The sequence below is a fragment of the Microtus ochrogaster genome (genome assembly GCF_000317375.1).
Source record: "Microtus ochrogaster isolate Prairie Vole_2 chromosome 14 unlocalized genomic scaffold, MicOch1.0 chr14_random_1, whole genome shotgun sequence".
Classification (NCBI taxonomy): domain Eukaryota; kingdom Metazoa; phylum Chordata; class Mammalia; order Rodentia; family Cricetidae; genus Microtus; species Microtus ochrogaster.
In genome coordinates, this window is record NW_004949096.1 from 24,798,709 (window position 1) to 24,811,725 (window position 13,017).

General features: G+C 43.4%; 1 protein-coding gene across 2 annotated transcripts in view; it reads right to left on the reverse strand.

Moving 5' to 3' along the window:
* Fmn1 (formin 1) overlaps window positions 1-13,017 on the reverse strand; it is a 372,570-nt gene that overhangs the window by 252,053 nt on the left and 107,500 nt on the right. The window contains exons 1-2 of one of the 2 annotated variants that reach the window (XM_005364224.2): window positions 3,271-4,883; window positions 1,690-1,807 (exon numbers count right to left, since the gene is read on the reverse strand). In XM_005364224.2, coding sequence (XP_005364281.1) covers window positions 1,690-1,807; window positions 3,271-4,629 — 1,477 coding nt within the window. In that variant the 5' untranslated portion in view covers window positions 4,630-4,883. Of the gene's footprint in view, window positions 1-1,689; window positions 1,808-3,270; window positions 4,884-13,017 lie in introns of those variants that run through there. The other variant, XM_005364222.3, reaches the window with a different exon arrangement.

Genomic DNA, 13,017 nt, shown 5'->3' on the forward strand with positions numbered 1-13,017 from the left:
ACTTTCCACAGAGCAGGGAACCCTGACTGCTCTTTGGACTGGAGAGGGAGGGGGAAAGGAGTGGGGGGAGGGGGAGAGGAGTGGGAGGAGGGGGAGGGAAATGGGAGGCTGGGAGGAGGCAGAAATTTTTTTTCAATAAAAAATAAATTAAAAAAAAAAGAAAAGCAATACAGAAAAATAACATGCTATAAAGTAGCTACTGCCCCAGAAAAACCGCAAGTTTGTGATTGGGTATGTGGAGGCTAAAGACCACCTCCAGACTGCTTTGTCAATGTGTGTATTCTCAACTGCTGACACTTGATACTACAAAACAAAACAGCCTTCTGAATCAAGTAAACTCCCAAAAAGAAGTATTTCTCTCTAATTATGTAGACTGAACTTGATATGCATGCCTACCAACAGCAATAATAAATAAATAATAATAATAATAGCCACAAACAAAAGAATACAAAGGAAGGGCTTTCTTTCACCTTCTGAAGATTCTGAAGATTCAGTACAATGAACTGCTAACATGTGAGTGAAATGGAAACAGATACAAATGTGAAGGAAGTCATGTGATTTAGCAATGAAGACTCCCCTGTCCCATGAGGAAGAAAGAAGATGGAAAACGCAAAGTCCTTGGGCTCACAGAACAGACAAAAGATTGTAAACGATTCTTTTCTACAGAGGAACATCTCCCAGGATATTGACCAGGGTTGATATGGAAAACAGTGGCATTTGTGCAAAAGCCCGACGAGGTGCAGCACAAACTTGGGCTCTCCACTTGCTTCCATTACGTGACTTTAGTTAAGCAGAAACTCAGCAAAGACCGGAGGTGATTGGCTTCTCAGAAAGCCTCTTCTGGCACCTGCCAATTTCTAGGTAAGCCTCTAATTTAAATAAAATCAAAGCAAATTTCGGAGTGACAGTCCAAACAGGTATGTATGAAAGATAAGTCTCAAAAAAAAAAAAAAGAAAGATAAGTCTCCAAATAACAGAAAGAAAGAGATTTCAATAAAAGTCAACCCCCGACCCCTACCACACACACATACAATTCAAATATATCCCTGTCTAGTTCTACGTGATTTTTTTTAAATTTTCATACGAACCTTTCACTTAAAGAGTAAAATATCTAGAGTCCTATTCCATTTAAAAAGAGCGAAGTTAAGTTCCTGGGACGTTTTCCAGAGAGTTAGATTGCCTTAGAATTGGACGTGCATTAAATGAAGCTTTGTCTAACAAAAGTGAGCGAGTAACTGATATGGCATCTGTATGTTCAGTCCACACAAGGTTCCTTTATCTGGGAAGCATTACTCAGAGACAAACAGAACATCAGATTACAGTCCTGGGGACTCATACTCGCCTCTTCTACGGATGCTGCCAGCTCACACAAACATTATATGTGCGTTGAGCGCCTGTTTCCAGAAGAATTTGTAATCTACCTGCTCCATTTCGTTCCCCAAAGTCTCTCCTACTTGACACGTGTGCCCCCTTTCATTCATTGCACTGAACCTTTCATCCCTAAGAGGTTCACTCTCAGTAAATGTGCAGAGTGGTATGCTTTAATATCAAAAGCAAAAACAGAAGAAGCCTTCTTCATTATAATGTGTCATGAAACCAAAGCCTGATTCTGAGGGTTCTCTGAACTTGCACGAAGAAGCCATTGCAGGAAGGGGTTCATTCCTGGGTGCCAGGCTCCTCCCATATTACCTGCTTCAGTGTACTTCAGTCCCACTTTTTCTTCTGTGTCTTTTGTCTTTGGGGGTGGCCAGACAGCCTGGAGTCTGCCAGGAGTCCTGTCGTCCTGCTCTGTGGGGCTCTGGTCAGGCTGTGCAAAACAGGTAAAGAATAATTTTAAGTGAAATGTGACCAGAGCCAACTGATTCTTGAAAACACACATCCTAACATTAATTCTAATATAGATTTAATGTCCAGTTTTACATTGCTCCCATTACTTGTAATTAAGCCATCTTAATACAGTATGAACCTTTTTCCAGAAGGCTAAAGAAACGGTAAGGGTAAAAACTAAAGCAAACAAAACAAAACAAACAAACAAAAACAGAAAACCCAATCAAACAAAAAACCCTCAGAGCTACCTAACATGCAAACCTGTATGTATTATTTTTGTTATTCACCTTTTTAAAAGGCATGACTAATTTTTTAACTGCAGAAAGAAAAACAACTGAATTATCATCTGGCACATTTATAGGAATACTTGCAAATGTACTCCAAACAACTCCACACTATTTACAATAAAAAGTAAGTTTGCATTTTTCATGAACGTTAGTGATAAATGAACACACACTTCTCTAAGTATACCACACTACTTTTAATTCTTTCCTATTACAAAATAAAAGGGACTGACTCCATGTTCAAGTTTTTTTGTTGTTGTTGTTGTTGTTATTTTAATAAAGTTGAATTTCACAACTAAAATGCTATGGTTCATTTAGATTTAACTACAAGCTATGATAATCTTCCAGAGACTTTAATTTTTAATAGCTTAATTAAATATACAAGCAGACATGATAATCCTATACTGAATTGATGTTTAACAAGAAATTCTATCCATTGTTCCCATTAATTTTCAAAGCCAAACACTTCCTGACCATTATAAATTAACTTTCTTTGAATAATTCCAACTTTTACTAGCTAGATTCTCTTGTGCTCTGATTCCATTTATTCTTTCCATACGTGTTAGGGCTAGATTCCTGTTTTTATATATGGGGAGACAGGCTCAGAAATTATCAAGGTCACCTCGCCATAAAAGGCAGAGCGGGGATTAAAATCCAGTTCTCATCCTAAATTCGGTACTCAGCCAGGAAACCACATAAGGAACACAGACCATTTCAGTTACATCATGAACACATATTTTGCTAAATGGCACACTTTCAAAGGCAGCTTTGTGTTCGCGGGAGTGTAATTGAACAGTGAGGAAATCTCTATAAATTGGGCCGTACTTACACATCGCACATCCCATTACTTCCCCATGTTGCTAATGTTTTATAAGCGCAATGAGCACTAATGTTTAAACTCAGGGTGCACAGTTCCCCTTCCTTCCCACACATCCTCACACAGACTGCAATTACATTCAAGAAAAAACAGAAGAAAAAGATGTGCTTCTGTACAATTTCGCCGTCATTCGCAAGACAAATTTAATACATTAATTTCTGTTTACCTAAAATACTAATAAGATGGGGCAACTAGGGTTCATCTTAACAGAAAACCTGGAATGCAAAAAAAAAATTACAGCATGATATTTTATGTCAAAATGCAGAACCCAATTCTACATACGCTTTTGGGGTCAGTGGGGCTGTCTGCCGGCCTTGACTTGGACCTTTCGAACACAGCGCGCAGTGATTCCTTCTCATTCCTCATCTTTCTCTTGAGAGCTTCCAGCTCGGAGGTGTCAGCGGTGGTCCCCTTTTTAGGGGGACGGATGAATAAGGCCTTAAAGGCCTCCAGGGCAGTCTCTGGTGGCTTCGACTTCACCTGGCCATCCTGAACTTGGGCATCTCCAGAACTCTTATGGCTCTCCTGCTCAGTACTATAGCCCATCTCGTCTGCCCCACGGAGTACGGGGTCTGCTTCCTTCACTTCGGTCCTTGGCATGTCAATGTTGAGCAGCTGAGATAGCTGCTCCAGGAGAGTGGGCGTGGCCTTCGGATCAGTTGCTCTACCCTGGCTCTTCACTGTCTGTGGGCTTCCCTGCACCAGAGACTTGTGAACAGGCTGGGTCAACTTGAGCAAAGCCAAGTCCCCATCCTTGGGTTTGATTTCCGTAATGGTCTCCCCGGCCTCCGCTGTAGCCCCCTTCTTCAGCACACGGAGCCCACTAAAGAAAGCTGGAAGCTGGAACGACTTCTCCCCCGGAGTGTCTCTCTCTCTTTTACAAACAGTACCCTCAGCAACAGCAACAGTCTGGTCTGTTGCTGCGGGTGGCGTTTGGGACCTTTCTTCTGCAGCCTGGCCCTGCCTGTGGCTATCACCACCCCCGGGGGCCACTTTGCTACTCGTCTCAGGTAAAGTTCTCTGAGAATCACCGCGGAGTTCTGCATCATCAGTTTCCCCAGTGTGGTCATTTTTTCCCGAATCTTCCAGGCTTTCTTTGGGCTCTTGAGATGGTTCAGATAAAACAACAGTGGTGGATTCCCGCGTATCAAGGCCACTTCCTTCTTCTGCCTCTTGGCCACCATCTTCAGAGTCAGAATCACTTGTGGTGTGAACCAGGGTCCCACGGACCCAAAGGACATCCTCGCTATCCACACTCACAGAGGCCGGTGAACGCAGCTCATGACCACGGGAAGAGGTGCTCGATCTGACTTTCCCCTGACTTCCCTCGGATCCTGTCTCCGCCCTTGCTGAGTTCCCATCATTTTCAAGATCAGGTGGAACTGGAGCTTCTGCCTGTGACTGATCTGAGCCTTCTCTGGGATCGTCTCTCTCAGTAGCGGGATCCACCTCTAAACTGCGAAATGCCTTCAGCACAGCATCTTCCTCTTCGGGATCCAAGGAGTCCAATTTACTTGTAAATCCAAACAGGGATTTCATAGAGAATTTACTCAGGATCGACTGAGCCATCTCAAGTCCGGCTTCGGATTTGTTTGGTTCCAGCTCATCTCTGCTGTTGAGAGAGTTACCAGCCTCCTCCATGTCCCCGCAGTGGCCTTGACAGAAGTTCTACCTTGTGTTACCTGCTCTGCTCGCTCAGTTTATCCGCTCCATCTGCTCTTGACTTACAGGACAGAGAGCTACAGCACCGGGGAGACAGCCAGGCTTTCAGCAGCTCAGAAAACACACTTGGGTCTCTTTCAGGTCACAGAGTCCTCGCTTCCGGTCTGTTCGATGTCAGCCGGCGTGCCCAGGGCAACTTGTTAACTCTGGGCAATTCTATGCCCCGAAGCAGCTGGGGCTGCACACCTTACTACACACGGGCAGGCAGGCTGCTCTTCTGGACTTCCGTATTTACTCCCCGGGACAAAAGGCTTTTTTGTCGCGGCAAAGTCAGCCTGTCCCGTAATCCCTGCCCAGGACTTCAGGAGGAGCTCCGCCCCGTGCCTACGAGTCTCCTGGTCACATTCAACTTCCTCATTGGTGAGCAAGTTGAGGTTCCTAAAAGTGCTGAGCCTGCAAGCTGGTCCTGACAGCCCTGACCCACCCCCTGGTGCAGCCCAAGAGATTCCAAAGTGAATCAGCAGAAAACGACCAAAGGATTTCTGAAGTGAGTCCTCTTTGCCAGCCAGGCCCCACACCCAGCATTTCGCCCACATCCACAGCCTCCTGCAAAACCCTAATCAAAGTCAGAAAGTAAAGAAAAAGATCCCCTCAAAGTGCCCGGAACTCTCAGAAGTAGTTAATTTACTACCCCTGGAATGCCTTTTGTTTTTAAATGCTTTCCTTCAGCTAGACTAGCCGGCAGGTTTCATCTGGAATGCAGATTTTCTCTGACTGCTGGGAAAGAAAACCAACTAGACTGGTTTCAGATTACTGCTGTTTTAGCTCTGCCCAGCCTGGGTGTTCTGCAAACAGGTACTTAAACAAGCACGCCCACCACGCCCCGAGTCCACCTACTGTAGGGCAGCAGAATAAACAGCCCGAGCCGTGTACCCGTGATTACTGTCTGAGCTGTGAGCCAAGCTTAGGTCTCTTTCTGTTCAGCAGCAGTGACTTCCTTGGTGAGTTATAAATCCTGGTGGCAGAAGGGACTCCTTTTCCGCTTTGGTGTTGCAGTCAAATACATGGACCTGGTATAGCACGATTTTGGAATGCAACCTGCCTTCTTGGTCAGAGTCATTCAGCCAAGATTCCCAAGGATCTTTATTTCTGCAAAGGTCTAAAGCGTCTATCACTTTGGTTTCCACTGCCCATTTTGTGCAAAAAAGCAAAAGCAAAGAAACCCAGCACTGATTGGATAAAACACTATTCTGATTATAAACTACAGACCCAGAGACCTGAGGATATAAGGTGAAGGAGTCTTAGCTGCCTAGTGACCTCTTGGGAATGGCTTCCTGTCAAACCCAAAGGTCGGAGAAATTCTGTTTGCAATATGCATTTTTAAAACACTGTATGATTGCAAAAAGGGAAAACATAACCAAAGAGGGTGTGTATTCCTACAAACCTTATAGGAAAGAACAAAAAGAACAAACCATAATTGAAACGGAGCCTTTCTGGGTGACCCTGACTGACATTTTGGGATGACTAAATGACCTAAATGGAAAAGGTGTGGTGCCTGGGACTTCAGCTCAGTCAGTGGGATGTGTGCCTATCACACACAAGGCTTTGGGCTCAGTCTCCAGCAGAGCAAAACAACAGAATCAAAGTGAACATCGGGGCAAAATAAAGGGGCAAGGGGAGATCTGATGGTGTCATTCTGAATAAGCTTCCGCTCTAGAGGAAATGCCTATTGATAAAAATCTGCCTTCTTTGAGATCGTGGAAAGAAGGGATCATTACACCAGTTTCAAGAGCTATACACAGAGAACGCCAGACTAGAGGTGGAGTTTTGCACACCTGGTGTTTTCCTTCTCTCTGAGGATGTTTTGTTTGCTCAGATGCATATATATCTTAGGACTGATTTCCAGAGTAAGTTTTCAGGCGCCTCCATAGACTTGGGCAAAAATGCAAGCTGGAAGGGATCATTAGTCCTTCTACACCATAGTACTGAGCAGACTTAAAGGGTTTCAGTGTCCCCTCATTATCCACAGGCACCAAATTGTTTTATAGAAAACGGATCTGGGGATTATTGGATTGACACCCCTTTGCTCCGGGTAGTAAGGCTTTATTGAACTTATTTTAGATTAAGAAATCAAAGTGAACAGAACTTAATTGAGTAGAGTTTCATAGGGTAGTGGGTGTGAATGAACACAGTAATATCTAGAACGGAACATTTACTATGTGCCCAAGCACTGTTTTTTTGTTTTTTTTGTTTTTTTTGGTTTTTTCGAGACAGGGTTTCTCTGTGGTTTTGGAGCCTGTCCTGGAACTAGCTCTTGTAGACCAGACTGGTCTCGAACTCACAGAGATTCGCCTGCCTCTGCCTCCCAAGTGCTGGGATTAAAGGCGTGCGCCACCACCGCCCGGCATCCAAGCACTGTTTTAAATGCTTTGCAAATCTATCTCATTAGATAGAGACAGCCACTCTAGCTTGGAATTGATTCTGTTTATCCTGCTAGAAAACCGACCCAGAAAGATGAAATAACTCATGTTTCTAGGGCCAATGGATAATGAAACCAGAATTTGACTCGAGAATTCACTCTTAACCACCCTCAACACCTCAGAAAGTTGACTTCCTGCTGGCTCTCGTAGGACACCACACATGGCCCGGTCTTAAATTACAAAGGTGGCAGACTCTTCTTAGGGTCTGAGGTACACTTTCTCCTTTGGGATGACACAGAGACAGACGTCACAAAAACTTACTGACAGAAAATGACTATGGTTTTACATTGCTGGAACTTCAGGGCAAATTATTTAAATAGTTATTTATTTAAATGTTTAACAATTATATAATTTAAACAATTAAATTATTATCTGAAATTAATTTAAATTATTCATTTAGGAAAATTATTACAGAAAAGTCAGAAATGAAGGCAAACTGAGAGAAACTTCCAGCAGAGGAGTTTCTACAAGAGGAAAATGCCATTGAAGTTTCCTTGTCTAGAAGATTTGTAGGGTTGTGGCAGAAACTAGATAGAGAATGGGATCATCTCTACTGAGATTAGTTAATTTTCTGGGTCTTCAAGGGCTAAGCCAATGGTGGGCCTAGACTCATTATGCCTGTACCCATGGCCCATCCTGGGAGATGATCACACACTGCTGATGGACTGTCTTCACAGTCAGGGTAGATGACGCCTCCCTCTGTCCAGCCCTGACTCCGGCTTTGACACTGACTGTTTCTAGCTGTTAGTCACTTGACCCACATTGCTACCTTCCGACTTTGCAAATGTCTCACACTTCCGACTTTGCAAATGTCTCGCAGCTGTCAGCTACACTAGACTTTCTTTGTGCTCTTATTTACAAGGGCAACTTGTAGCTTTACCATAGCAAAGAGCTAACTCCCTCCCAGTCACTAAGATGTAGCTGTCTAAGCAGTCACTAAGATGTCTTTCTTGGTTACCTCATTTTCAGCTCCTTATAGAGTAGTCTGGGGTGGTCTCCTATTACCGTTAGTCTGTCAACAATCAGCTACGTTAGAAAGTAAGAATATTAACAGAAGGACAGTACTACTTTGTGGTCATTCCTCGGGAGCTTCAGAGAGGGACTGGTGGCCTGCTCTCAGTGGCTCAGACCTCTGTCCCCTGCTTTTTCTGTTCTGTCTGACTTTCTCATCTTAACTTTTAATCTTCCTTTTAATTCCAACCTCCATTCTACTACTTATGTGAGCAACTTGCACTGTCTGTCCTGGGTCCCTTTCCCTTACAATGGACAGAGATCTATCTCTCTCATGTATCACTATGAATGAAGAGAAAATAATGGGTGAAGGTGGCCTGTACTGAGTCCGGGGAGTATCTTTCAGTTCACCAAATGAAACCTGATATAACATTGGGAGAGCGAATGAAATCATGACATCTACATTTGTGACGTTTCATTAAAAGGATCATAGGATTGGGGAAGGACATGTGTGTAGCTGAGGCTAAAGTGGACCTTGCGTTACAAGTCAGACATCTTGACCTCGTTTTAAAGATGAAGAAATCTGAAGTCCAGAGGAGTTAAACAGCGGCTACAGCTGACTCTGAGAGCCCCCATCTCCTGGCCGCCCTGCAGCACGCTGCCCACGTCTTCTAACACGTTATTTCTACTTAGTTCAGAGTAATGCGAGCGAAACTTGAGAGTCCACACTAATGTAAATCAAGCCTGAGGCAACCTTAGGCTTCTCCTAATAATACCAGCCCCAATAATAGCCATCAACTATTTCTGCTAATCAGTTGAATAGAAAAAAATCAGACTATATAACCAGGCTATGGTGGTAGATGCCTTTAACTGGATTTCTGAATTCAAGGCTCACCTGGCTTACAGAGTAAGTTCAAGGACAGCCAGGGGAAATGCTGTCTTGAAAAAACAACCAACAAAAAAAAGAAAAGAAAAGAAAAAACAACCAACAAACAAAACAAAAACAAAACCAGGCACTTTGCAAGGACAAATTCCAATGATAAAGGCCTTTTCCTGTTCAACAGTGTAAAATATTTCCAAGGCTGGCTCTGCCATGAAAATGGGTTAAATATGGATGACAACAACATAAGAGGATTTGAAAGGAGAATGGTGATACTGGCCATGCTATGAAACTAAAAGAGAGCAGGGTGTGCATGATCTTGCCATGAACAAGGGCTGTGTGCAGTTAGGAGCATGGTTCTGGTCCCTAGGCTCCATCCAAGCTCGGCACCTATAAGCCTGCTTCTGGGCAAGTGACATAGGCTGCCTGTGCTGCAGCTTTGTCACCCAGGGGATGACAGTACTATGTCATGGTGGCTGTGAGCATTACACCAACAACCATATGTATTTGACATCCCCCTCCATGCCTGACCATAGCACTTCATGAGTTCTTCAGGCTTTCATGGGAAGGAAACGACCTTCTTAGTAATCTCAACCCATATCTACCAGACTTACTGTGTTTTGTCTTTGTCAGTAGGAAACACATTTTTATTGATGATGAATGAACTGACAGTCCAGGCAGGGAGTTGCTCCCTCCTAAGTCCCCAGAATCCGTGCTTTTGGAAGAAGGGACTAAAGGTCTCCCAAATCACTGTCTCATTTATACTCCACTGGACGCCAAAGTCAATTCTTTCGAGGGATTCCTTTAAGAGTTTCAGGGCCAGTGTTTTGAGAGTTGGGTTTTCTATCTCTTCCACCTTCGGAGAGGGATTAGCTTAAGGGTTTTTTCAGGTGACTCTGCAGAAGGTCACTAAGTTCACTCTAGTCTTTATTATATCTTCTGCTCCAAGAGGATTTGCAAACAAACTCTACCCATTTCGGGGGCAGGACACTCTGTGGATTTAGTGTCTTTCCATTCCTCCCTCAAATGTCTGCTGAAGCACAGAGAGCAACTCTGCAAGGACTGTCACAGGTCTGTGATTCCCCAGCCCCACCATAATGGCTCTGATAGGTTTTCCTTTTTTTTCTTTCTCTTTTTTGTCTTTAAGTCAGTCTGTTAGACCTCAAAGGTGCTGCTTCACCTACAGTGTGAAGGGTAAGATCAAGCTGGCCATTTCAAGGCTGGTGCTGCAGTTCTTACTAGCAAATATTTCTAAGACTGGGTTCCTCGAGCCAGTGTCAAAGATTATCTGAAAAGGGAACTCACTCTTAATGACAAATAAATTATAATGGAAAAAGAAAATCTGTGACTTCACTTGTGGCTGGTTGGAGGGGCAGCCATTAAGGTGCAGGATTTGTGTACCAAGCTTCTGAAGGATCTGGGGGTTTTCCAAATCAAGGAGAAAGTTCATTGTGCTACAGGGAGAACTATGACAGAAGGCAGAGTCTGTGGAGAAAGCATCCCAAAGCTGCTTCTGGTAAGATACCAAGAGAATCTGAAATCCAATAAACTACTCTTGTCTAGTGTGGCTTGTTTCTCCTTCTTCCCAAATAGCAACTCCAGACAGCTCTCGGCTGCTATAACGAGGCATCTGTTTCTTTCTATCCTTAATTATCATATTAGCTATTTGGTTAGCATATATAATTATGGTTCTCATTAGGACATTTTCATACATGCACATCACTGTTCTTTGTTCAGATTTGTCTCTTTCAACCCATGGTTTCCCCCACCCCGCTCTCCAAGAGACTCTCACCCACCCCATGCTTCTGCTTTATTTAACATTGGTAGAGAGAAATCTTTCACATTTCCAGGAAGTCTAGATTCTGCATATGAGAGATAACTTGTAATAATTGTCTTGTCATTTCTTTTCATCATTATCTAGTTATCTTGAGAAATTAGTTCAATTCCAAAACTCTAACTCCCCAAATCCTTTCATAGATTTTCAAACTTAAAATAGTAAATAGAAAAGGCTAGGGAAGACAGAGACACACCTAGAACAAAATGGAGACAGATGTGCTAGCTGTGGTGGCATGGACCTATAGCCCTGGCACTTTGGAGGTGGGCATGCTAGCCGTGGTGTGGACCTATAGTCCCAGAACTTTAAAGGTAGAGGTAAAGGAAAGAAAGTTTGAGACAAGCCTAGGCTACACAGTGAGTTCAAAGCCAGCCTGGGCTGCATACTGAGCCCCAGTCTCAAATAACAAACTAAAATAGGTCAGTTGTAGAATGTGTGTTAACTTGTCAAGGCTCTAGATTCAATTTCCAGCAACACAAAGAGTGGAAGGTGGGAAGAAAATGAGAGATGCCTGCACAAAAGCAAAAGGCACCAGAGTTTAGTTACTAAAAGACCTAGGATACAAAGTGTCTTAATTGCCTTCCCATAGCTGTGATAAAATACCATGACCAAAAGCATCTTGAGGAGAAAATGGTTTATAGTTTGGTTTTCACACTTTAATCACAGTCTATCACTGAGGGAAGTCAGGGCAGAAACCCTGGTTGGAGATGGGTATGCTAGCTGGGGTGAACCCCACCAGTCTTGAATAGCTTTGTACAGTTTGCTCAGGGACAACCAGGAGTTTCTTCTGAATGCCACTGATGTACAATGTAAGCAGTACGCATGACAGGCTCTTTATTTAATTTTTTTCTTATGCCTAAATTTGGCCCATAGAACTATGAGAAAGGTATCATTAGCCTCATTTTTAAAGATAAACTCTGCCCAATGCAAGTATGTTCAACACAGGAAGCACTGTATCTCGTGCCCTCTGGACCAATCAACAGGAGCCCCACTCAGATGGTCTCTACACACCTACGACATGGCCAGTGACTAAAAAATAAAGTTTTAAAAAGAACCTCATTGTAGTTCATTTAAATAGTCCCATGTAGTGAGCACTCTTATAGATGTTATAGGGCATTTCAAAGGAATTAGGTCAAGTCTGAGATTAGATACTCAAGGAATAGCAAAATCAGGTTTTATACTGGATCCATCTTAGTCTAAATGTTTCCTATTTTCATAGCAGTGTGGGCTTTTTTTTTTCTTTTTTAAGCTATAATGTCACAGTTTTCTTTTCCATTGAAACACTGAAAGGGAGGCAGAAGACATCACCTTTTAAAAAAAAAAACCCTTTGTTTTAATTTCTTTAGTTTGGTAATTCGACTCTGTTGTGCATTTCCTCACTGTGTTAGCTACTGTTTTGTTCACCTGACACAGCAGGAGTCATCTGAGAAGAAGAACCTCGTGGTAGTTTGAATAAGAATGGCCCCAACAAACTCGTAGATTTGAAGGCTATGTCACCAGGGATTGGCACTGTTTGAAAGGATTAGGAGAGGTGGCCTTGCTGGAGGAAGTTTGTCACTTGGGGTGGGTTTTGGGGTTTCAGAAGATCAAGCCAGGCCCAGTGGCTCTCTCTTTTTCGGTTGCCTGTGGACCCTGATCCAGAACTCTCAACTCCTTCTCCAGGACCATCCCAGCCTGCATGCCACTATGCTTCCGGCCATGGTGGCAATAGACTTCTCAAACAGTAAGGAAGTCCCAGTTAAATGTTTTCCTTTATAAGAGTCGCCATGGCCTTGGTGTTTACATCACAGCAATAGTAACCCTCACTAAAACAAACCTCAATTGGAAAAAAAAAAGTGCCTCCATAAGATTCCCTGTAGAAAATCCTGTGGGACATTTTCCTGGTTAATGATTGACATGGGAGGGCCCAGGTGGGTTTTGTTGCCCCTGGCCCCGGGGCAGGTGGTAATAAGAAAGCAGGTGGAAAAAGGAACTAAGAAGCCCTCCATGGCTTCTGCTTAAGTTCCTGCCTCTGGCTTCCTTGAGTTTCTGCTCTGACTTCCCTCAGTGATAGACTGTGATTGGCATATGAAAGCCAAACTATAAACCTCTTTCTCCCAAAGATGTTTTTGGTCATAGTATGTTACCACAGCCATGGAAAGGAAATGAAGACACTTTGCATCCTAGATCTTCTTGTAACTAAACACTGACTATCCAGCTGAATGGAGAACTCTAGCAACCCA